Source organism: Rhipicephalus microplus, unplaced genomic scaffold (genome assembly GCF_043290135.1).
Source record: "Rhipicephalus microplus isolate Deutch F79 unplaced genomic scaffold, USDA_Rmic scaffold_12, whole genome shotgun sequence".
Classification (NCBI taxonomy): domain Eukaryota; kingdom Metazoa; phylum Arthropoda; class Arachnida; order Ixodida; family Ixodidae; genus Rhipicephalus; species Rhipicephalus microplus.
In genome coordinates this window covers 37,582,247-37,606,769 of record NW_027464585.1, presented here as the reverse complement: position 1 = coordinate 37,606,769, position 24,523 = coordinate 37,582,247, and the positions used below count along the sequence as shown (strand labels likewise).

The 24,523-nt window shown below is 46.6% G+C and overlaps 1 protein-coding gene across 1 annotated transcript in view; it reads right to left on the bottom strand.

The window, feature by feature from the left end:
• Positions 1–24,523, bottom strand: part of LOC119168164 (cytochrome P450 4V2-like) — a 952,270-nt gene that overhangs the window by 94,956 nt on the left and 832,791 nt on the right. The window contains exon 10 of the mRNA XM_075882483.1: positions 10,920–11,090. Within this exon, the coding sequence (XP_075738598.1) occupies positions 10,920–11,090 (171 nt within the window). The remainder of the gene's footprint in view (positions 1–10,919; positions 11,091–24,523) is intronic.

The following is a 24,523-nucleotide window of genomic DNA, read 5'->3' as shown; positions in this document are numbered from 1 at the left end:
CACTTGCTTTTCTCTGTATTCAGTTGGAACCCATTTTCCGCTGCACAATTGGAGACTGTTCAAACCAAGCTTAACCTACCGCACACACATTGCCAGGTTGCATTACTTGAAGCCAAGCTGAACGTCTTCAACATATGTACAATAAAACATATTTCGGAGGATGGACGGGTGCAAGGAATTCATTTGGATAATAAAAAGTGTACAACTATGTACACCACCTTGTGGCACTCCTTCTTCTTGAACAAATGTTTTCGAAAAGCGCTGCCCACTCGGTCACGGAATATCTCGTTTGACAAATAACTTTCGATCATAGTAAGCATTTTGCCACGCACGCCAAGGTGAGATAGGTCTCTTTATATTCCAAAGCGCCATGTTGTATCATAAGCCTTTTTGATATCAAGGAACACAGAAAGAAAGTATTGTTTGTGGACGAAAACATCTCTGATCTGTGCCTCAATAGGAACAAGGTGGTCGGTGGTGGTTATATACTCTCGAAATTCACAATGAAATGGGTCGGGCAATTCGTTTGTTTGAAGGAAATATACAAGTTGGAAGTTTATAATTTTTTTCGAAAGTTTGCTCAAGCAGCTTGTAAGTGCTATAGGCCTATAACTCGAAACTGAAGCAGGGTCTTTGCCCTCTTTCAAAATGGGAATAACAATAGCCCCTTTCCAGGAAGCAGGGATAGTGCCAGAAAACCAGATAGCACTGGAAAAACAAAGTAAAGTTCTTTGTGTTTCATTTGGGAGGCTTCTCAGCATTTCATACAGCACACGGTCGGAACCAGGGGCGGAATTACAGCAATAGTTTAGTGATGTTTGGAGCTCAGCTAATCTGAAAGCTTGGTTGTACGCCTCGTATCTTGTACATTTGTGTTCGAGTTTTTGCTTTTCTATTTTCGTTCTGTATTTTCGGAGAGCGTCAGTATAGTGTGACGAGCTTGACACCCGCTCGAAGTGTGCACCGAGGAAGTTCACCTGATCTTAAAAGGTGTCCCCCTGTGTGTTTACACGTGGGAGTGTGTGTGCTTGTCTTCCAGCTACTCTAACAGCCTGTGTATATGAATTGATCCCTAATAAAAACTTGTGCTAACTTTCTCGTCTAGCCTGCCGTCGCGTTCTCCTGGCCGGAGACTTCATTTTCTTAAAGATGTCAAGATTTTCGCCTGTCGTTGAGTTCTGAAGCAACCTCCTAGGTGTGTCTTGCTGCTTGCATGCATTTTGGCACTTAGAGTTCCCCCACGGTACACGCCGTTTTCCAGGGTGTCTATTTGTTTTTGAGATGCACTTTGTTGCAGCATTAATCAAAAATGCTGTGAAGTACTTAACAACAGCATCAATGCTCAAAGTACATATGTAACTCCTGCCTAAACAAGCATTGGTATAAAACTGTTCCCAGCCGGCTCTGTTTATGAGCCATTTGGGAACCCATGGTGGACACTCAGTTACTTTAGTTGTGCTCAAAACTACGGGAAAGTGGTCAATTCCGTACGGATTACTCATGAATTTCCACTGGAGTAGAGGCACAAGAGACGGAGGTACTATGCTTAGGTCTAAGGAGGAGTAAGCATTATTAGCGAGATTATAAAAGGTTGGTTCTATTCGATTCAGAAGACACGCGCTTGATGAGAGAAGGAACTGTTCAATTTGTCGACCTCGCGCGTCGCAACGAGAGTCCCCCCATAGCCTGCTATGCGTATCAAAGTCTCCAAGGAGAATATTAGGCTCCGGAAGTTCAATTAAAGATTGTAAATCATGTTTTTGTAGCTTATAGCTTGGAGGAATTTAAATAATGCAAAGTGTGATCAGTTTATCAAAAAGAACAGCTCAAACAGCCACTGCCTCAAAGGACATTTGGAGTTGTGTGTGCATGCAATCTCTTGATTCATGATAATGGCAACACTTCCGGATGATGTTATGGCATCATCACGTTCCTTTCGGAAACTAACGTATTTACGGAGGCAGTTGGTGTGTTTTGAATTTAGGTGTGTTTTTTGGGCACCCAGCACTTTTAGTGTGTGTTCGTGTAAACGTTATTGGACGTCGTCAAGGTCCCTGAGAAGGCCCCTGAAGTTGCATTGTATAATTTGAGTATTCATGGTGAAAGTATTGTAGTGCTGTGTGTACAAGAATGCAAGTGGCTGTTTAGGTGGGGAGTTTGAGATCACGTAACAGGGCCGCCCTGGCCCTGTTATCTGCTTTTTCGTTTTCTTGGCGCCCTTCAAGAAGCCACGCCACTCTTTCAGCACGAAGGATACTGATGTATCCGTTGCCTCCTCAGAAGCACTTGATGCCCACACGTGTGAGCTGGTAGTTCGCAATCTGAGCCTCGCCTGGTGAGGTGAGGCCCTTAGACCTGAGGACTCTAGAGACTCGGGTCTCTGTTCGGGAGTAGGCGGTGCAGTCTGGACTACAGCCGCATTGGGGGCAGGTGCCAAAACCACCGGCTTAATATGTGCGGGCCGACGGAGTGGTGAGGGCTGGTGCGGCGGTGCACCCTGACGCGCAGCATCAGCATATGTTGGGCCATAGACTGGCGAGACCCTTTTCCTTGCTGTAATTATCTACTTTTCTTTCTTCAAGTATGCACAGGAGCGTGAACACGTGGCATGGTTTCCTTCACATATATAGTGGGGCGGTTTTTTGCAGTTTTCAGACACGTGGCTTAGGATTCCACATTGTGCGCAGGACTGGCGAACACGACAGCGTTTAGAGCCATGTCCATACCTCTGGCATTGGAAGCAGCGACGAGGGTTTGGTATGTATGGCCTGAGAGAGGTCTTCGTGTACCCTGTTTTAATGGATTCCACTGGAAGCAAACGTGAGTATTAGGCGTTTTGTTGGTGTTTATTGTTGTCTCTTTTGATGATGATCCTTTGTACATTGGTCACAATCTGACTCCTCCACCCCTCCAGAAGTTCTGCTTCGGCCAGGCCAAGCAAATCGGCATCAGATACCACACCCCAAGCTGTGGTCATTGATTTTTGTTGTGGTACAGTGATCGGAGTGTCACCAAAACTTGAAAGATTGTGTAGTTTCTTAAACTGTTCTTTTTCTGGAACTTCCAGGAGGTCTCCGCTGGCCATTTTGGTAACTTTGTACCCGGCCCCAAGAGTTTCTGTAAGACACCTGGCTTCTACAAAGGGGGGATGTAGTTATGGCTTGCTTGCCACTTTTCTTACTACGTATGATATGAAAAGGGCAGAAATTTTCATTTGAACGTTGGAAAATTCAAAATCTTCGTTGCGTATGCGCTTTAAGGCGGGACGATCACTTAACAGAGGAAAATTTCCATGCATGCCGTTTTCAAATTCTTCAGAAGCATTGGTGGCCACCCACCACGGAGCCCAACGAGGAGACGCTACAAGTTTGCGGATGCTGAAACCTGCAGACACCAGCCACACAACGCAACTATAAATGTGCCTAGACCAAGGTAGGCTATTTGCACAGGGTTAACTTTAGCCGCCCGGAAGTTTGGAAGTAAACAGAAGGGACTAGAAGACAGGACAGATAAAGGATGAGAGATAAAGAGGAAGATGTAGGGAGAGAGAGATAATAAAAGGCGACTGCCGATTCCTCCTGGGTGGGTCAGCCCAGGGGTGCCATCTACGTGAAGCTGAAGCCAAAGGGGTGTGTTGCCTCTGCCTTGGGGGCTTAAAGGTCCAATCACCCGGCGTCGGCTCAACCCCCAGGATCGCCTTTTGCCCGGACATGGCTCAGCCACGCACGGCTAGTTGTGGGAGGAAATTGAACCCGCCCCCCCGTTAGCTCGACTCCATGGTGTCGCTACACACCAAGCGCCTGCTTTCACAGACGCCCCTGCGGGGGTGAACGAAGGTCACTACAATCGTCGTACAGCCTTTGTTTGCGAAAAGGGGGCGTTTTTTCAGACACGGCGAAGTAACAACTGAGACGCTTATTCGCAATCATCTGTGTCTCGTGGGTAGGTTTCGTTGCTGGACGTAATACCTCTGTTCTGTTTTACGTACTGGAATACTGCCAATATGACATAATTTTGTGACTCGCTTTTCTGTCGGAGCCTTCCGCTCTAATTGACTGTTCTTCTGGTGTTGTTCAGCTGGCTCTACAACATGCCGTTGGCCTTCCTGCTCTTGCGCCCACAGGCTATGCTCCGCCGACATCATTCGCCTATTCTGTCGAGCTTTGAATTGGCCTGTCGCCGACAGAGATTATGTCGTGTCACCGAACGATACCATCCTCTGTTCGCTCATTGTAACGTTCCCGCACACTGTTATCACTATGAAAAAAAAATGTTGCACGTCTCCCTATTGTGAACTTTGGACTTTGCTCACAGTACTGCCCCGAGGAATTTGCCTTGCAACCCTTGCCCTTGCCGGTAATTACCACATTTCTCCGTTAACAGATGATACGCCATCACCTGTCAGTCTAGAGTCGGGCACTCTACCGGACGGCTTAAAGAAAATGATCACTTCTGATCTCCCGACCGAGCATGTGAACGTGCTTTGGGGTCTTCTTGCGTAGTATCAAGACATCTTTGACCTCCACGACAAACCATTAGGCCAAATGACCGTCGTAAAGCATTGGGTTAATCGCCTGTAAACCCCGTCAAAAAAAGGTAACAGGTGGGGTTTTTGTGTGGACTAGCAGAACTTTAACAAGGTAACGCAAAAAAGATGTGTATCCCCTTTCACGAATAGATGACGACCTTGACTGTCTTAGTGGGGAAAATCATTTTCCTTTCATCGACCTCTGTCAGCTTAAAGTATTGCTGTTCGGGTTATGCAATGCATCAGCTACATTCATTCGGATGATTTACGCTTTCCTTCACGTTTTAAATTGTAAATCTGCTTGGGCTACCTCGATGGCGTCATTGTTTTCTGACCCACTTTCGAAACCCACCTCGAGTGCCTCTCGACCATTTTCTCTGCTTTTCTCAAGGCAGTGCTTCAGCGCTAAACTCGTCTAAGTATCACTTCGGCTGCTGCCGACTTACTGTCCTCGGTCGCCTTGTAGAATAGTCTTGTGTTCGTCCCGACCATTAGAAAAACCACGCAGTCAGTGATTTTCCTTTGCCGACCTCTGCGAACGACGTTAGAAGCTTTCTGGGCGTCTGCTCCTACTTTCGCAGATTTGTCGGAATTTCACTGACGTCGTGCGCCCACTCACAGAACTACTGAATAAAGATATGACTTTTGGGTGGGGACCTGAACAAGCTACATCATTTGTTGAAATAACCACCAGACTTACGACACCACCAATTATCGGCCACTTTGATATGTTCACTCCAACCGAAGTGCACACCGACGCAAGTGGCCACAAAATCAGTGCAGTTTTGGCACAAAGACAACATGGCTGCGAGTGCGTCGTCTTTTATCTCCAGAAAAGCAAAATTACTCACTCACTGAACGCGAAAGCCTCGCGCTCATCTGAGCAGTGGGTAAATTTCGGCCATATTTGTGTGGACGGCAATGCACAGTTGTCACTGACCATCACGCCTTATGATGGCTGCCATCCTTAAACGATACTAGTGGACGTCTCGGTCGGTGGGCTCTACGGCAACGAGAATATTCGTACGTAGTTGTTTACAAATCCAGTCGCCACCATGAAGGTTTCCACTGTTTGTCGCGTCGTCCAGTCGACCCACTTGACGTTCCTGAGAGCGGCGCGTCTGCTTGCCTGTTGGCACTTTTCACTTTCAACAACCTCAGAGATGAGCAATGCCGTGATCCTCACTTGAGAGATATCATCTTTCGGCTGACTGGTCCCAAAACTCCTCCGTCTCTCCGTATGTTCCTGCTCAAAAATGGTGTCAGCATGCATCCTGATGAGCCTGAGCTGCTGTTGGTCGTACGGCAATGTTTGTGTCAGACTGTCCTCGCACAGTTGCATGCCAATCCAAAGGCTGGTCTTCACTTGAAAGTCTCCAAAGCTTCTTCAAGTGGTGATAGAGGGCAAAAAAGACAAAAAATGCAATTTTTCATTTTATGGCAAATTGTGTAAGCATTACTGACAAATACTTCCACAAAGTGGCGAGTTTTTGCATGCAGCGAAAAGCATTTGAAAACGGCTCCAAACGCCCCTGATCCTGCGAGCGCTCGGCGGCAACTTGACCTTTACCGGCGTTTTTTCCGAACACTACCTTTCGTCAGAAAAGGAACATTTTCTCGGTAATCGCTCAAACTATCAAATTCAAACGTTTTTGACTTCTTTCAGAATAGCATGTGCCCATTTTGAAGAAAAAGATTGTTGTCAACACCGGAATTGTATTTTTTACAAAATTTTTTCTTTGAAGCAAAACGCTCCAATACTCTAGTCATAAAACATTCATATTTTTGACTAAAGAATGATCATGCCGACAGTCATGCTTTTGTTACAGGAGGATATCTTGCGCACATGTAATAACTAGAATATATTTCACTATTTTACATATAAAAACTTCTGTCATAAATATTCTTTCAAAAAAGAATTAGTCAAATAGTTTTTTTTATTGTTTTAGAACGGCTTTGTATTTCTTGGCCAAATTGAATAAACATATAGGGAAATACCTATGCAAGCAACTTGCAAAAGTTTGTAAATTTTGTCTGAAATTAACAGAGTGATGGGCAGTAGTAGTTGCACAGGTGGGTCTGCGTTCTCTATTCCCCTTGAAGGCGTAAGCACGCGCTGCCGCTACAGCGACCAAACCGAACTTCGCAATTTCAGTCAATTCAACGCAAACTTAGTGGTCAGAGTACAGCAAGTTCAAGTGTGTGAGCCGCCTTTTCATCAATCGAGCGTAAACACTCCGTTGATGAAAGCGTGAAGTTCTCGCCACGCAGCTGTGCCCCCCCCCCCTCCATAGCCACTTTGTGCGGTTTGTTTTCGGTACGACGAAAGAGGGCCTCTGAGCCAAATCCACGATCGTTGGCTGCCCTCGCACGCTCTCACTCCCAAGAAAATAGTATGTGCAGACAATGTAATCAGTTTGGAGCTTACACGGAACATCACGGTGGCCACGACACTGTTGCTGACGGCGACAATCAACAGCTGTACTCAGCGACAAATTTTGTTGATAGTTCTCTTGAAGGTATACACAAGCGAAACGAACGCCTGCTATATCATGTCGAGAAATAGTATTTAGGTTAAATGATTATTTTCCTACTTGTTTTTCTAAAGGAAATGCTGCTTTAATCGTTATGAGACTGAAAAGTGTGCGGGAAACCATAAGCGCTGATACTTGTTTCCTCTGTGGGGCGCTTAGGGGGAATCTAGGGGAAAAATTTTTTCTCGGAATAGTTGGTATTGCTTAGTCAATAGCATCTGGCCGCTATCAAAAACACACAAAAATATGGATAATTTTATGGGACCACCCATGTTGCCGTATTCGTGTCTCTTTTGTGTGTTTTTTATAGCGGCAGAGTCTCATTCAGTAAAACCTACGAGATATTGCTTAAAAAACTTGTGTAGCTGTGCTAACAGGAACTGCTGCGAGTTGGTGAAAATTCATCTCTGAAAAAAGCACAAAACACACACACACACACACACACACACACACACACACACACACACACACACAAGCGAAGGAGACAGGGAGACGAGCAACAGTATACTGAAACATAAATGTGCTATTTGCGATCTACTCACGGGAGTGGTAGGTATAGCATCGCCTTCATACTACATTAACACATGAAATCACGTCGGAATTTGTTGCTGCAGAAGAAAATCAAACTCATAAAACACAGATGCTATATTATTCAGATATACTGAAAGCCCAGAAGGCATTACATAGGGGGCGGGGTAACATTGGTTGGGGCAAATATTATACAGATCACTAAATGGAAGTACTTGAACGAGAATGTGTAAAAACAAACATTTCAAGGTTAAACAATGTCGAAAGAAAAGCAATCATAACAAGAAAACAACCACAATTCAAACACTTAACAATAATTAATACTTTCATCAGAGGGGGAACATAAGTCTTGATAACGATCAACCTAGAAACTTAGGAATGTCTTTACGTGATTAACAACGAATTTATGATTGACATTGTGTGCGACGTAACAAGGCAGAACGTTCCATTCACGAATTTTGATGAGAAGTGGCGAGTGATAGAACAGATTAGGTCGAGTGAAAATGAGTTATCTTATACTGTTAATCTAGTAATGAAGCTATATGTCTAACTTGTGTGATATTGAAAGTATCGTTGGACGACTGATTGTAGTGTATCTCATGAAAGACGGACAACAGTGTCAGCATTCTGCGCTTTTGTAATGGAGCTAACTTGAGAGAAATTTATGTCAGTTATGCTTGATGTGCGTAAGAAAGTTTTTTTTTTGATGAAACGAGCAACCTTATTTTGGACAAACTCCAGCTTCTGTATGAGGTAGGCCTCATGCGGATTCCAGATTAAGGAGGCGTATTCTATTTGTCAGCGTACTATATGGTTTCATAAGTGATAAGTTTAGTCTCGGAGATCACCGGATGCAAACTTCGCCTAATGAAGCTAGGAGATGTGGAGGCTTTACTAACCATTCTGTCTATATGATTGTTTTATGACAGGTCTGTTGATAAATGAACACCAAGGCATACTTCATTGTGGATACAGACTCTATGGGTATATTGTTCAACGTGTAGCCGTATAATACCGGGTTTACTACTGTTCCGAACCTAATAGCTCTTGTCTCATTTACGTTATTTTGGAAATCACGCAGTCATCTGCAAATTATTTTACTGTGGAATGCATATCATTACTAATATTGGTATTAAAAACTAAACACAAAATAAGCCCGAACACGGAAGCATGCGGTACACGAGATTGGACGTGCATTAACGGAGACGAATGGTCATTAACAAAAACGAATTGGCGCCGGTTAGTTAAAAAGCTTGTGATCCACTTAAGAATTTTGTATTTATGTCAAGGCCTGTGCGCTCATGAAAAGCCCCAAATGAGGGACCTTGTCAAAGGCCTTGGCGAAGTAGAAATTTGTAGCGCCACTTTGATGCAAGCGGACAACTGAGTGATGCAAATTATAATTTATTCTATCAGCTGGGTTTCACAAAAGAGACCAAAGAGAAAACCTTGTTGAATGATAAAGAATTATTTTGTTTTGTTAGAAACTTCATGACAGCGAGTGAAATTTTATGTTCTAGGAGTTTCTAACCCTTGCTGGTTAAGGAAATTGATCTCTAACTTCATAGCTTAGATGGCTCACCAGACCTAAACATGGAAATAAGCGAGCTTTCTTCCAATCGCCACTAGCGTGTTTCTGCTGATAAGTATCGCCGGAAAATATTAAAGCAGTTTACACTAAGAAGCGTTCTTTGTTTTTGCTCAGTTTTCTTTTTTCATACTTTCTTTGTGTTTTTTCTCGTTTTTATTGTTTGTCGTCTTAAAAGGGTGCCACTTGAAATCATAATTTTTTACTCTGTAGCTATGGGCAATGAAATTCGCGCTATTTATATGCTTTGTGTAATGCTGATTTTATTGTGTAATCAGTAGCTTCATATTTCTCGTTTTGTACCATGAAAATGTGCAAATACCGTTCTTTTTTGGACACTTTTTCGTTTTAACTTTTCTGGTTAGTTATAGGTTTACCAATAACTAACAAAAAGATTGTATAGGACAATTTATTGAACAAATGAACAGTATGTGAGATGCTTTAAATGCTGAACTCATACTATTTGCCTACTTTAAGCTCATGATTATTACAGAAATCTTTTGAGGTTTTTAGAAATGATAGTTGCACTCTTCACATACTAAAAAATCTGAGGCGAAATTTAATCACACTCTGCATTCAGAATTACGGAAACATATTATCTGAAATGAAGAACTTGGCCAAAATTCACATCTGCAGAAAAAGAAAAGCAGTGTATATTAAAATGCTGGTATTTTATTATTGGACACAGTAAAAATAAGAACACTAATATTGAAAACGAATTTTGAACGTAAAAAATCTCAGAATCACGGTTCATAAGTGGCGTTTTTGAACTGCTCATGCGAAATGCAATGGCAATCAGCCATGTGACAATTTTCAGGTGACCGTAAGCAATATGAGCTATCTCTGGTTTTTCGTAGCCACCTTGTGTTCTTTAATACCGATCTCAACCCATTTGCAGTTTAATGACGACCTTCACGCTGTCCTAAAAGTAGAGAAGATAACATGTGAAAGAAGGTAAAAATATATATTTTTAGAAAGAAAGACGCAATTTTTAAGTAGCTTCTCACAATAATGTTTATTTTTAATCATTTTCTTCTATGCCTATCCATTTTTTCTCATGTATTGATCTTTCTAATTTTCCCTAGTTTTCTCTTCCTGTTTTTTTTTATTGAGCGCTCGCCTCCTCTTGCGATTTTTTTTTTATGCGTGGTTTTGCATGTTGCAACATCCACGGCAAGCGCACTGGTTGCTTCTTTTTTCAGACGATGATAAATGATCATCATGAAGGCGCTGGAAGAATAAGGGAATTACGAGTTCCTGTTGCGCGAGCACGTGTCCCCTTATCACTGTCAAGGCATAGAGCATTACGCCAAGCGAAGAAGATAGTAGGTTTTTGATCACGGCCCCAAAAATTTTGAGCCCTAATGAAATAGCGCAGGAGCCCCTGCTCATGCGCGAAACTCAAACCGCGCTTGGTGTTTGCGTTTGGACGCTATTTCTTGAATTTAGCGACAGCCCCAAAGCCAACTCGAAAAGTTTTGCGTCAGACAAATGTAACAGGCCACACTCGGCCAGTGATTGGGTGCAAAGCACCTCTATTCGAAACCTCTGGTTTGACCCAAAGCTGTAGAACCACAAACATTTAGTGTCTCTATCCCAAAATCACAGCACGGCCCCGTAAAGTGCCCCGTACTTAAAATACAAACCCCATATTAGACCAGGAAGATAGTTCTAAATGTGAACTGTTCTCAATAGATAACATGAAAGCGTTCTGAAAAACATGTGGACGATGTGCACATACCTATGCAGTTGCGAGCGCCGCTGGCAAATGGGATGTAGAGAAACGGGTGTTGTCCCTCCTCCAGGAACCTCTCCGGCACGAATGCGTCTGGTTGGGCGAAAAAGCGAGGATGCCTGTGCATGAAGTAGATGAAGACGATGGATACGGCACCCTTCGGGATGGTCACGTCTCCTGAAACAGAGACCCACACAGTGAGCGTATACGAAATGTGTTTAATTGAAGGCTCCCTTAATCCAGTCTCTCCGGCAGTCTGACATCGTTTGCGCCAGTTGGGCGAGGCATCCAGCGCTGTTTTTAAGCGTATGCGCGTAAAGTTCGCTGAATTCGGTCGTTAAAATACTAGTTCATTGCCTCACGAAACTGCCACTAATACTTGGAACTCGTCAGGTGCGAGAAGAACCTGAATTAGGGTGAATCGAGAAAGTTTACACGTATTGATGGTTGAAAAAAAGCGTGATAAGACACGGTCAGGAACGCACACACGAACAGCGCTGCAGCTGCCGACTGCTTGGTTTATTGAAAGGGGCGCTCCCATTGAACTAGTGTGCGCTTCCAGCTAGCAACCAGGCATACGACAGCTTGGCGTTTGGTGGCGCTCCATCCAGCCGTTTTATTGGAAAAATATATGACGTGTTGCTGCCACAGGTACGGCGACGCTAGCATCACTCGCGGCTGATACCTCCTATATGGAGTCCGCTAGGGGGCCAGGCAAGGCTGACGTGCCTCGCATGGGCTCCGTATTCTACGAAGTTTTTGTCGAAACAAGACTGCTTTTTTGGTGACAAGAGTGGTCTCTCTTGAACTTCAGCAAGTGGCCGACGCTGCTGGTGAGTGCCTCAAACCTCTTTCTTCTTGAGGAGCTTTGCAATTATCAACTCTTGCTGAGCGGGGGAACGCCGCCTCGTTAGCCCTAATGCCACCGGCACCGGCGTCGGGCTCGCGCTTCGACGCGCGTGCACAAGTTTTTCGGCAACGCAATGGCATACATGGTGAGTGGCACGGATTTACCTGCCACAGAATTCAACCCAGAAGAATGGAGTGTAGTCCTGAATGCCCGACAACGCTCACCTCGACAACAGTCAAAAGAAACTGAAGAAACGCAGTCAAGTAAAGCGGCGTCAGCTGCCGAAACGCCAGCACGCAAAACGGAATCACCGCCCAGAGTTTCCTCAAAGCTCGACGACACAGCTGTGGCGCGTCCTCGCTTAAAATGACTGCGACGGTTGCCAGTCGATGACTTCAAGATTGTCTTTCGTCCGAGTGCGGGCGTAGATCTGGCCCAATACAACGACGTAGAGTTACGAGCGGCTGTAGTCGCCAAAAGCGGACTGCACTCTGTGGTTGCCGACGAAGATCTTGTGTGCACCAATCTGGCCAAAAATATTTTCACCGTGTCCACATCTTGCGCCGATCGAGTTGCCAACTATGCAAAAATACGAGAACTCACGCTACGTGGTAAAAAACTGGGATTTCACGCGTACATAGCTCCCCCGGACGGGGCACGGGCAGGGATCATCTACCGCGCTTGGAATGGTGAATCACCTCAGGACTTGCTTCAAGAATTACGTCGTGCGAATCCCCTTCTACCAATAGTGCAAGCAAGAGACGGCGTACCTCACGCTCAGTGCTCATTCACTTCATGGCTGAGGAGCTTCCTCCGTCAGTAAAAATGTTTGGCATCCTCTACGCCGTTTTCAACTTTCGACCGAAGGTGGAAGCATGCCTAAACTGCAGACAAGTCGGCCACCGACGAGATGTATGTCCTTTGCCAAATCGCCTCACGTGCTCAAGCTGCGGACAGAAACACCCGGAGGACTATCCCTGCACCCCGCAGTGCGTCATCTGTGGGGACGCTCACAAGACGGGTGACAGGGCATGCAAGCAACGCTTTCAGCATGGCTTCAGCCGTCTCTCTCGGCGACGACAAAGGCCGCAACAAGAGCACCAGCAGGAGCAGCCCGAGTTCCAGCTCGAGAAGGAGTCTTTTCCAAGCATCGACGATAGAAATCGTAGCAGCAGAAGCAAGAGTCCTGGACGAAGCCGTAGCAGCAGAAGCAGGAGTCCTGGACGAAACCGTGGCAGCAAAGGCAAAAGCCCTGGACGAAGTGCATCACAAAGCCGTGACTTCAGCACCAAACCCAAAAAGGTGAGCTGGGCAAAGCAAGCCTCCTGCTCCTGTTGTATGCTCTCTGACGCTAAAGAAAATTCTAAAACTCCGGAGACTATCGAACGTCTAATGCGAGAGAATCAAGAGTTAAAGCAACAGTTGGCTCTGGTGCTGGAACGTTTAAGTACACTTACAGCTGCCCCACCCGCGTCTTCTCCACCCCTATCTATCTCCCCCTCTGTCACAACGCCTGATATGGCAGCAAAATCAGGGACAGATATTATAGATTCCTCTCCACAGCCAGCAAAAAGAAAAGGACAGAGCAACCCGAGTCATCGGAGGACGATTTTAAAAGCACCAGTCAAAAAATTCGGAAAGAACACCGCGAACTCAAACAAAAGGTTGATTTAGGCTTTACGCAAATTGCTGAACGCTTCAATAAGATAGAGAGCATTCTAGACGTGTTAGTTGCTCGGCTCGAATATCCCCCACAATCTCAACCCTCTCCAGCGCCTTCGCAGCCATAACCCCCTCCTGCACTCTTGCCTCATCTTCACCCTCTTCACTCTGAATATGGCAATGGAATTGTCGTGGATTAAGAAACAAGAGAGACAACCTCTCACTTTATATACAGCGGTCTACACGGGCCCCTGATGTCATCTCCGTACAGGAGCCTTTAAAAGCTTGCAAACTCCTCGGCTATCAGGCTGTACATTCGCATCCTAGCTCCCCATGGGCTACCACATATATACAGAGAAATATCTTGTTTATAGCGCATGATCTTTCCAATTTATACAGTGACTGCCTTCTTGAACTTCTCCCACGTCGTACAGGACAAGGCACATATTTTATTTTGAATATTTATTCTCATCCTAGAGATGGCCTCACTGCTGTTTTTGAGGCAAATGATAGGGCCATTCAAATAGCAAACTCTGCTCCCATAGTTGTAACGGGTGACTTTAATGCCCCGCACGTAGATTGGGGTTACAGGAGAAACACTCGGAAGGGCACCAGCCTTCTTCAATACATTCATCGAAACAGGTGCACTCTAGTCACTGACTGCATGCTACCAACACGAATTGGCAACAGTGTGAGAAGAGATACCACCCCTGACCTTACTTTCACTAAAAATGTGCGACAAGCTAACTGGACACACAGTGGGGTCAACCTCGGCAGTGATCATTACATCCTAACAATTACACTGCCCCATGCCAATTTTCGTCCACAGTTTCATTTAAAACATATTGTTGACTGGGATAAATTTCGCGAAATCCGAGACCGAAACCCGAAAAAAGAAATTCAAGACTACAAAGACTGGGCGTCTCAGCTTAAACAGGATGTAGCTCTTAGCGAAAAAGTAGCCCCCGCAGCACATATCCGTGATCCAGTAGACAGCAGGCTACTCCACCTATGGGAGGCCTATCAGAGCTTGGAGAAACGATGGCTCAAGCAAAAATATAATCGTAAACTAAAACGCAAAATGTCACAAACACTCCAGCTTGTAACTGAACACGCGGCCGAACTTTCATCGCAGCAATGGAACCAGATATGTAACCGGCTCGACGGTACTCTACATATGAAGAACTCTTGGTCCCTGCTTCGCCATATGTTAGATTCATGCTCCTCGCGATGTGAAAGTAATAAGCGAATTACGAAACTCTTGTTTGAAGCAGAAAAACAAGGGCAAGACGTTGAAACTGCTCTTAAAACAACGTATTTCCCTGACCCAAGGCGAGAATAGTTACCTACCTACAATGGAGCTCCCAATGCAGACTTGGATACACCAATTGCAGATGCGGAAGTTTGGGCTGCCCTAAGCAAACTTCGCACCACATCTGCTCCAGGACTAGATGGAATTACTAATAAAACACTCCGAAATTTAGACTCCAAGTCAGTGGCAGCTCTTACCGATTACATGAATCAACAATGGGAGCAGGGCACGCTGCCCCAGGAATGGAAGTCAGCTAAGGTGACTTTCATACCCAAACATAATAGGCCGTTAGACCTTAATAATTTGAGACCGATCTCTCTTACCTCATGTACTGGAAAACTGATGGAGCGTGTAATTCTCAATCGTCTTAATCGCTACATGGAACAAGAAAAACTGTTTCCCTCCACCATGTACGGCTTCCGAGCGGCACTCTCCACTCAGGATGTCATGCTGCAGCTTAAGGAGGACGTGCCAAATCCTACTTTTCCACACATCACCAGAGCCATCCTTGCATTGGACCTGACTAAGGCTTTTGATAACGTTTCTCATTCCTCGATTTTACAATCTCTTAGTGAACTAAACGGAGGCTCTCGCACGCACAGGTATGTCTCTGCCTTTCTCAGCAATAGGTCCGTCTGCCTACAGTTGGGCACTTTCAAAACCGATCCCTTCATGCTAGGTAGCAAGGAAACGCCCCAGAGATCGGTTTTGTCCCCGTTTCTTTTTAACGTTACTCTCATACCGCTAGCGCGGGAACTTGCCAAACTTTCTTCTATCAATCACTCCTTGTACGCGGATGACATCACCATCTGGGTCAATACTGGCAACCATGGCAAAATCGAATCGAAGCTTCAGTTGGCCGCTGACATTGTTGTTAAACACGCCAACAATATTGGGCTCACCTGCTCGGCGGCTAAACCGGAACTCCTAGTAATTGACTTTAAAAAGCAAGATACATGTCACATTCAAGTCATGCTTGATGACACCCCTATTCACAGGGTCAATAAAATGAATATTTTAGGCCTTAATATTTCCGAAAATGGCTCGAACGCTGACACAATAAAGTTAATCCGCTCCTCAGTTCAAAATACAGCTTCCCTCATTAAGCGCATATCCAATCGTCATCGCGGCATGAGGGAAGCAGACACACGCCGCCTCATACAGGTCTTTTGCCTATGCAGAATTACCTATTCTATCCCCTACCTCCATCTCTCACTTACGGAGACCGAGCAACTTAACAGACTCATTCGTAATGCCTATAAAACTGCGCTCCATCTCCCTAAATCAACAGCCACGGATAAACTACTTCAACTTGGGGTGCACAACACTCTGGGAGAGCTTGTAGAGGCGCATCTTTTCAGCCAATATCAAAGACTATCACTCTCAGAAACAGGACAGGTACTCCTGCACCGACTTGGAATCAACGTTCCTGGTCACACCACGGCCACGCACGCAGTTCCCGTCACTGATAGCAGCAACCTATTAATTCCGCCACTCCCCAAAAATATTCACCCAGAACATAATCGGGCACGACGGGAAGCTGGAGTGAAGTCCCTTCAAAAGCGCTTCCCTCCTAATTCTCCCGCAGTCTATGTAGACGCGGCCGAATATGTAGATCATCGAGCTTTCGCGGTAGCCGTCGTAGATGGATTTCAAAAACTGGTCGCTAGTGCGTCCCTTCAAAATTCGACAGAATCCCTGGAAGCAGAGGAGGCGGCATCTGCTTTAGCCATTGTTCACTCCTCCGCTGAGTATATTTTTTCTGATTCAAAAACTGCAATTCGTAATTTCGCCACTTTCCGAATTCATTCTCCGGCTGCTAAAATTCTTGAATCATCTCTTCTGCCTGATCGCCTCATCACTCTCCTCTGGGTCTTTGCGCACTGTGGACACCCAGGCAACACGGCTGCTCACACCCAAGCCCGAGCACTCGCCAACCGGGCTCACAGCGACCTGCCTTCGCTTCGAAGTGCCAGGGATCGACTCCTCAGCTATCACGATATCACGCTATTTTACCGAAATTCCCGCCTAACGTATTCCCCGCCACATAAATCTCTCTCCAGAAGTGACCAGGCTTTGTAGCGCAGACTTCAAACGGCCACAGTAACGACTCCTTTTCTTCTCTCTCTTTTTACACATGGTGAAACCTCAGCTCATTGCAACTTATGTCCTAGCACCAGAGCCGACTTCCAGCACATATTTATGAATTGTCCAAACAAACCGAAGCCTCCGTGGCAAGGGTTAGAATACCAAGAGCGATGGGAGGCTGCTGTGCGCAGCTCGCAACCGGGTTTACAGCTCCGGACAGTGAGCTGGGCCAGAAGGGTCACCGAAGAACAGCAGTGTCCGGCCACCTAGAGCGGCCTGAGGGCTCGTCGTCATCCTGATTCCACTTCCGCAACCACACCCTCCCTCAAATGATTCCTTCGTGAATCAATAAAGTTGATTACCTACCTACCTTCCTACCTCCTATACATTGCAACGGAAGAAGCATATGAAATCTTTCATTGGTGCCTGCGTCCATCGGTACATTAGTGTTTAATCATGGAGATTATTTACATATACATGCTTTGTCTGCTGGACTAATGAAGGGCGCGCTGACACATGCTGCATCTTTACACTTCCTCGTGAGAGCCTCGTCAACTTCACGTGCAGTCTGCTCTTTTGTGTGTCCACAGAACACGGGTCTGCTGAAGTGTGGTAGGCAGTCGCACAGTAAATGGATAAATTGCTGCCACTTCTTGCCTTGAGGCGGTTGCCGCGTTCGCATAGACGGTCGTTGAGGCGATATAGGCGCTCCCAGAGCTCGGCTCGGGATGAACACTACACTTGCAGGGATGTCGCTATACATTCTGCAGCTGCTTGCAAAGGGAGCTCACTCTTTTGGGGGCCGGCAATACGACATCAAGTGTTAGGTTGCCCTCGATCAATCTAAAAGGCAAAGCGGATTTCTCCATAACTAATTTCTTATGACTCTTATGACTTCTTATGAAGATCGCAGGGGCCCACTTCGATTCGGCTGCCTCGTCTTTAGCGCAGTTATGTATTTTACAGCGAAAGCTGTTATGAGATCACAACTCGGGTAACGCACAGTTGTCCGCCGCCGCTGCCGCCGCTGGTGTTCTTAACGACGTCACGCGAAATTTGAAAAAAAAAAACCTAGCACCAATGACACAGTGGGGCTTGAGCCCGGGTCCATCAGGTTTCAGCCCAGTATTCTAAAACTGAGCTACGCCTGTGCCGTGTGAGGGGGCGAAACGTCCGTCAGTGCGTCTGTCCGTCCTTGCATCTGTCTGTCTGTCCGGCCGTGTGTCCCTGTGTGTGTGCGTGCATGCCCCTCCACCCATCTATCCGTCCGTCCGTATGTATGTATGTATGTATGTATGTATGTATGTATGTATGTATGTATGTATGTATGTATGTATGTATGTATGTATGTATGTATGTATGTATGTATGTATGTATGTATGTATGTATGTATGTATGTATGTATGTATGTATGTATGTATGTATGTATGTATGTATGTATGTATGTATGTATGTATGTATGTACATACATACATACATACATACATACATAGCCATACATACATACATATGTATGTATGCATGTATGTATGTATGTATGTATGTATGTATGTATGCGTGTATGTGTGTGTATGTATGTGTGTGTGTATGTATGTGTGTATGTATGTATGCATGTATGTATGTATTGTAACGGGGTTTATTTGCAGAGCAGAACGCAGAAGGCGAAGCAGTCAGCAGCGTCCGGTCAAGCGTAGCAAGCACGAGCCTATGCTGATGGCGATGCCCATGAGGTGCCGAGAAATGCCGCTGAGGCCCCTTTTGTTCACTACAATCGCCCTCCGCAGAAGAGGCGCCATCCTGGTGGATTACGGAGAAGAAACAACTAATGGGTCGTAGTATGGCTTGAGGCGAGAGACGTGGACAGTGTCGTGGCCGCGGTAGCGTAGGTCTGTGGATGGGATGATGGGCTCCACGATATAGTTGACGAATGAAGTTTGCTCTACAACGCGGTATGGCCCGAGTATTTGGGAAGAAGTTTTGCGGAGCGGCCAGGCGTGGTAGGAGGTGCCCGAAGTCATACCAATGAACCAGGTGGAAAGTTTGGAGCCGGACGGTCCCCAGGCTGGTGGGATTGCTACTGCTACTAGTCCTTGGTAGAGAAAAAAAAGCGGGCAAGCTGGCGCCATCTTTCAGCATGTCCGGCAGGGCCGGACAGTTGTACTTTCGGACTCATCAGGTTTATATGGAAGAATAGTGTCTATTGTATAGGAAGGTTCTCATCCATATATAGGTATGGCGAAAACCGAGTAGTAGCTTGTACGGCAGTATTATACGCGTAGGTGACGAACGGGAGAACTTGGTCCCAATTTGAATTATCAGAGGCGACATACATCGACAGCATATTGCCAAGAGTACGGTTGGAGCACTCCGTCATGCCATTCGTTTGAGCGTGGTATGCTATACTTGTGCGGTGCACGATTCGGCATTCTTTGAGTAATGCCTTCAAGGCGTCCGAAACGAAGGCACGGCCTCTGTCACTTAAGAGCTCGCGAGGGGCACCATGACGCAGAACGAAACGTTGCAACAGAAACGTTCCGGCATCACGGGCTATGGCACTCGGCAGCGTGGCTGTTTCGGCATAGCGTGTCGGATGGTCTATCGCAACAATATTCCAGCGATTACCAGCTAGAGTTGATGGTAGTGGTCCTAGAATGTCAATGCCGACGCGATCAAAAGGTCGACAAGGACATGGAAGAGGTTGTGACGGGTAGACTAGCCCGGGAGGTAACTTTCGTCGTTGGCACAAAGCACACGAGCGAATGAATTGCCGCACGTAGTTATACATGCCCCGCCAATAAAATCTGAGTTGAAGCCTAGCGTACGTCTTGAAGAGGCCTGCATGGGTGCACTGTGGGTCAGCGTGAAAAGCTTCGCAGATAACAGCTCGAAGATGGTGGGGTATCACAAGGAGATACTTGCGACCGTCGGAAAGGTATTTGCGTTGATAAAGATTATCATCCCATAGGCAAAAGTTGCTAGCCTGGCGGTAGAGAGCGCGATATGGCGAAGGAGTGAGAGGATCAGAAAGAATGGTTATGAGGCCTTTGATGCAAGAATCCTTTTGTTGTCCCACCGTCATATTGCGCAAGGCAGATGAAGCAAGTGCAGGCTCTAGGGAAGAGAGGCAAACACCTTCATCTGATATGGGTGAGCGAGAAAGGGCGTCGGCGTCCGTGTGCTTACGACCGGATCTGTAAATAACGCGGATGTCATACTCCAGAAGTTTGAGCACCCAGCGAGCAAGTCGTCCGGAAGGGTCTCTAAGTGTGGATAGCCAACAAAGGGCGTTGTGGTCAGTGACGACGTCGAATGCGTGATCATACAGGTAAGGTCGAAATTTTTCAAGGGCCCAAAAATAGCTAAACACTCTTTCTCGGTCACGGAGTAGTTAATCTCAGCTTTCATCAGAGTTCGGCTTGCGTAGACGGCGACATATTCATCAAACCCTGCCTTTTGTTGCGCGAGCAAAGCGCCAAGTCCAACACCGCTGGCATCAGTATGAACATCCGTGGGAGCGGCAGGATCGTAGTGGCGGAGGCTGGGTGGTGAAGTTAGCATTGATTGATTGAGTGATATGTGGGGTTTAACGTCCCAAAAACCACTATTAGATTATAAGAGACGCCGTAGTGGAGGGCTCCGAAAATTTCGACCACCTGGGGTTCTTTAACGTGCACCCAAATCTGAGCACACGGGCCTACGACAATTCCGCCTCCATCAGAAATGCAGCCGCCGCAGCCGGGATTTCAACCCACAACCTGCGGGTCAGCAGCCGAGTACCTTAGCCACTAGACCACCACGGCGGGGCTGGTGAAGTTAGCAGGTGGCGTAATTTGGTGAACGCATCGTCGCATACTGGTGATCAGGTGGAAAGGTCCTTGTCGCCGCTAAGAAGGTCCGTAAGGGGCGCACATATGGAAGCGAAATTTCGAATAAAGCGTTGGAAGTATGAAGACAAGCCGAGAAACCTTCTAAGTTACTTTAGGTTCTTTGGCTTCGAAAAATCGGCTACTGCTGGAAGCTTGACGTGGTCTAGAAGTATGCCATCCCGCGATACGACGTGGCCAAGAATGACGAGCTGCCGGACACTAAAACGACACTTCTTGAGGTTGAGTTGAAGGCCGGCGTCGGTGAGGCGTGTAAGGACGTACTCGAGACGATTTAAAAGGGTGTCAAAATCGGTGGAAAAGACAACTACCTCATAGAAGTAGCATAGACATGTGTTCCGCTTGAGGCCTCGTAAAATAATGTCCATCATTCTTTCAAAAGTGACTGGGACATTACAAAAGCCGAAAGGCTTAATGGTAAATTTGTGCAATTCATCAGTTGAGACAAATGCTGTTTTCGGTCGGTGAGATGCTTCCGTTGGTACTTGCCAGTATCCAGACCGTAAATCTAGCGAAGTATTCTGCTCCCTGCAAACAGTCAAGGGCGTCGTCTATTCGCGGTAAAGGGTAAACGTCCTTACGAGGATCTTGTTTAAGCGTCGGTAGTCGATACAAAACCGAATGGAGCCGTCCTTCTTCTTAACAAGAACTACCGGTGACGCCCAGGGACTGTTAGAAGGCTGTACAATACCCCGCTGGAGCATGTCAGCAACCTTGTCGTCAATAACACGGTGCTCCGACGCTGAGACACGGTAGGGACGCTGCCGTAGAGGCGTATGGCTTCCTGTCTCGGTCTTCTGAGTTATGTTCGATGTGCTACTGAGGCCAGATGCGTGGCTGTTAAAAGTAGTGTGAAACTTTTGCAGCAGGTTGGCCAACTGGCGTCGTTCTGAAGAAGACGGTGCGACATCGATGGAGTGGTAAAAAGCGTCAAGGAGTGAGTGGTACACAACAGATTCAGAAATGAGTGTGCTGAGCTCCGTAGAAAGTAAACTAGACGGAGCGTCAAAAATGTGACGAGCGTTTATAGGAAGCACGTGACCGAGACACTCACCAAGAAATAAAGGTAAAGGCCCTTTTAGGGTATTGTACACAAGCGTCTTCGTGACGCCATGGTGGAGAATAAGGAGAGCAAAGGGCAGTGGAGAACATTTGCATTCAATGAACAGGGCAGAGGGCGTAAATGGATCATCACCGTCGAAAATAGCGTCACACGACACAGTCACCAGCAGAAGAAGAGCACGGTGTCGTCGGAAACAGACAGTTTATTACGGCAGGGAGGCTTCGACAGCGTAAACATCAGGAAGTGCAGACAGCTCAAGTTCAGCGCGACAGCAGTCAATGACGGACTTGAACTGGTATAGCGCATTACGGGGAAGAAGAAACGGCCGAGCAGACCGACACAAGAGGACAGAGCGCTAACTTCCAACTGAGCTTTATTGTCAAATTGCATCAAATAAGTAGACCGGCGCAAGCATACAAAACCACCCTAACGCAACGACAAGATAACACACAACACCACACCGTCACATATCACATATTCATAGGCGGTTACCCTGATTAAGGAAGGCCACTTCATGTTCAGATAAACCCAAAGAAGGGGCGCTAATACACGTGCTGCCAGCTCTTGCTATACAATGCGCTTCTATAATTTTTTGAGTTAATTGTGACGGGTGCTTTTTTATCACTTCACACTGGACGGCATTATCATTCGCAAGGCCAGCCGAGTATCATGTCATGGGAATACGAGGGCACCACTTCGAATTCGACGATATACAAAACCCCTTCGATGACGACTCGTGTGGTACAGGCTGCGAGAGGTGTTACAATTTGTGCGGCGAGATAATGCGGATAAGAGAGAGGCCGGATAATGGCGTAAGAACTTTGCGGAGTTTGCGGCACAGGTGGACGGAAAGGACGGATAGAGCCGCTCCGGGGTCGACAAGCACCATGACGGCAGTACCATCGACTGAACCTTCAAAAACATTAGCTGGACCGAGGACTTGTGCATGGCGACGGGGACGCAGTTCATGCCTCGGGAACTGCGGCCCTTAGTTTTCCTGGTTCGTGGGTCCAGAACGGCGACGCATAGGGGAAGGCGAACGTTGACGTGGAGATGAGGAGTGGTGGGTGGGGCTGAGTGGACGATCAGAGGGAAAGAAAGATGAAGGAGGGCTTGAAGGCGTAGAAGAAAACTGAGGGTCGAAAGAGGGCATTCGTCGAATGTTCTAAGCAGCCTGGCGATGACGACAACAACGCGCCACGTGGCCAACACCGCCACAAGCAAAACATATCGGACGGTTACCGTAGATCCGCCATTGGTCGGAGAAGACGCCGAGTTGCGGCTGGGGGGGGGCAGAAAACTGCGGCCGAGGTGGTATCGGCATAGGTGGTGGTGAATAGGTCGGCGGCAAAAAGCGCGGCGGCGAATACATAGGCGCTGGCTGGAACGAAGGATGTCGAGGTCGAGCAACGGCTTCGGCGTACGTGAGAGGTGCGGCGACTGGTGGCGGTTCACGGACGGGAGAAGAACTTGTGTCACCGGGTCTTGAATGAAGTCGCGTAGTGTAGACGTCAATATGCGTGGTTGATCGGGTACACAGGACATCAAAGAAAGTTGAGCAGCGACCTCAGCGTGGATGAACTATTGGATCTTGGAGAGAAGAGGGGCACGATCTTCTCCTATGCCAAGGGTGGACAGGCTGGACAAAGAGTCGTCGAGCACCGAGGGACGTCGGGTGGAAAGACGTTTCCTGCGCAACTCGTCAAAACTCTGGCATAGCTCGGTCAGTTTTACGACAGTGCGAGGACTCTTAGAAAGCGACATTTGGAAAGCGTCGTCCTCAATGCCCTTCATGATGTGCTTGATCTTAAGCTCTTCGGACATCGACTCGTTGACTCGCTTGCAAAGGTCTAGAAGATCCTCAATATAGCTTGTGAAATTCTCACCAAGCTGCTGGGACCGAGTATGCAAGCGTTGCTCGGCACGTCGTTTGCGTACGTGAAGATGTCCGAAAACTTGTGTGATGCTCGTTTTGAAGACAGACCACGTGGGGAGTTCCGCTTCGTGGTTTATGTACCACAGCTTGGTCACGTACAACAGGTAGAAGGAGATGTAGGCCAACTTGGCGGCGTCATCCCATTTGTTGTGAGTACTCACTCGCTCGTACATAGAAATCCAGTCATCAACGCTCTTGTCTTCTGTGCCTGATAAAACAGGGGGATCTCGCAGACGCAGAGAACTGGCGCAAAGGTCAGTAGGCGGTGCTGGTTGAGGAGTTGGAGCGGCGCTTGCATCGGTAGGCATAATGGACCGTGAATTGCGATTCTGGAGCTCCAGGGTGATCGAAACCCGGCGGACTCCACCACTTGTATTAAGGTTTATTTGAAGAACAGAACGCACAAGGCGAAGCAGTCAGCAGCGTCCGGCCAAGCGCAGCAAGCACGAGCTTATGCTGATGGCGATGTCACAGCTAGACAGGCTTTCGCCGTGGTTCCGTATATGCACAAGCTAGCACACAATCTTAAGAAAGTGGCACAGCGAGTCAATATGAAGCTGTTCTTTACGGCCCCTCAAAAATTGAGTCGCATGTATGTATGTATGTATGTATGTATGTATGTATGTATGTATGTATGTATGTATGTATGTATGTATGTATGTATGTATGTATGTATGTATGTATGTATGTATGTATGTATGTATGTATGTATGTATGTATGTATGTATGTATGTGTGTGTGTGTGTATGTATGTATGAATGCATGAATGTATGTATGTATGTATGAATGTATGTATGTATGTATGTATGTATGTA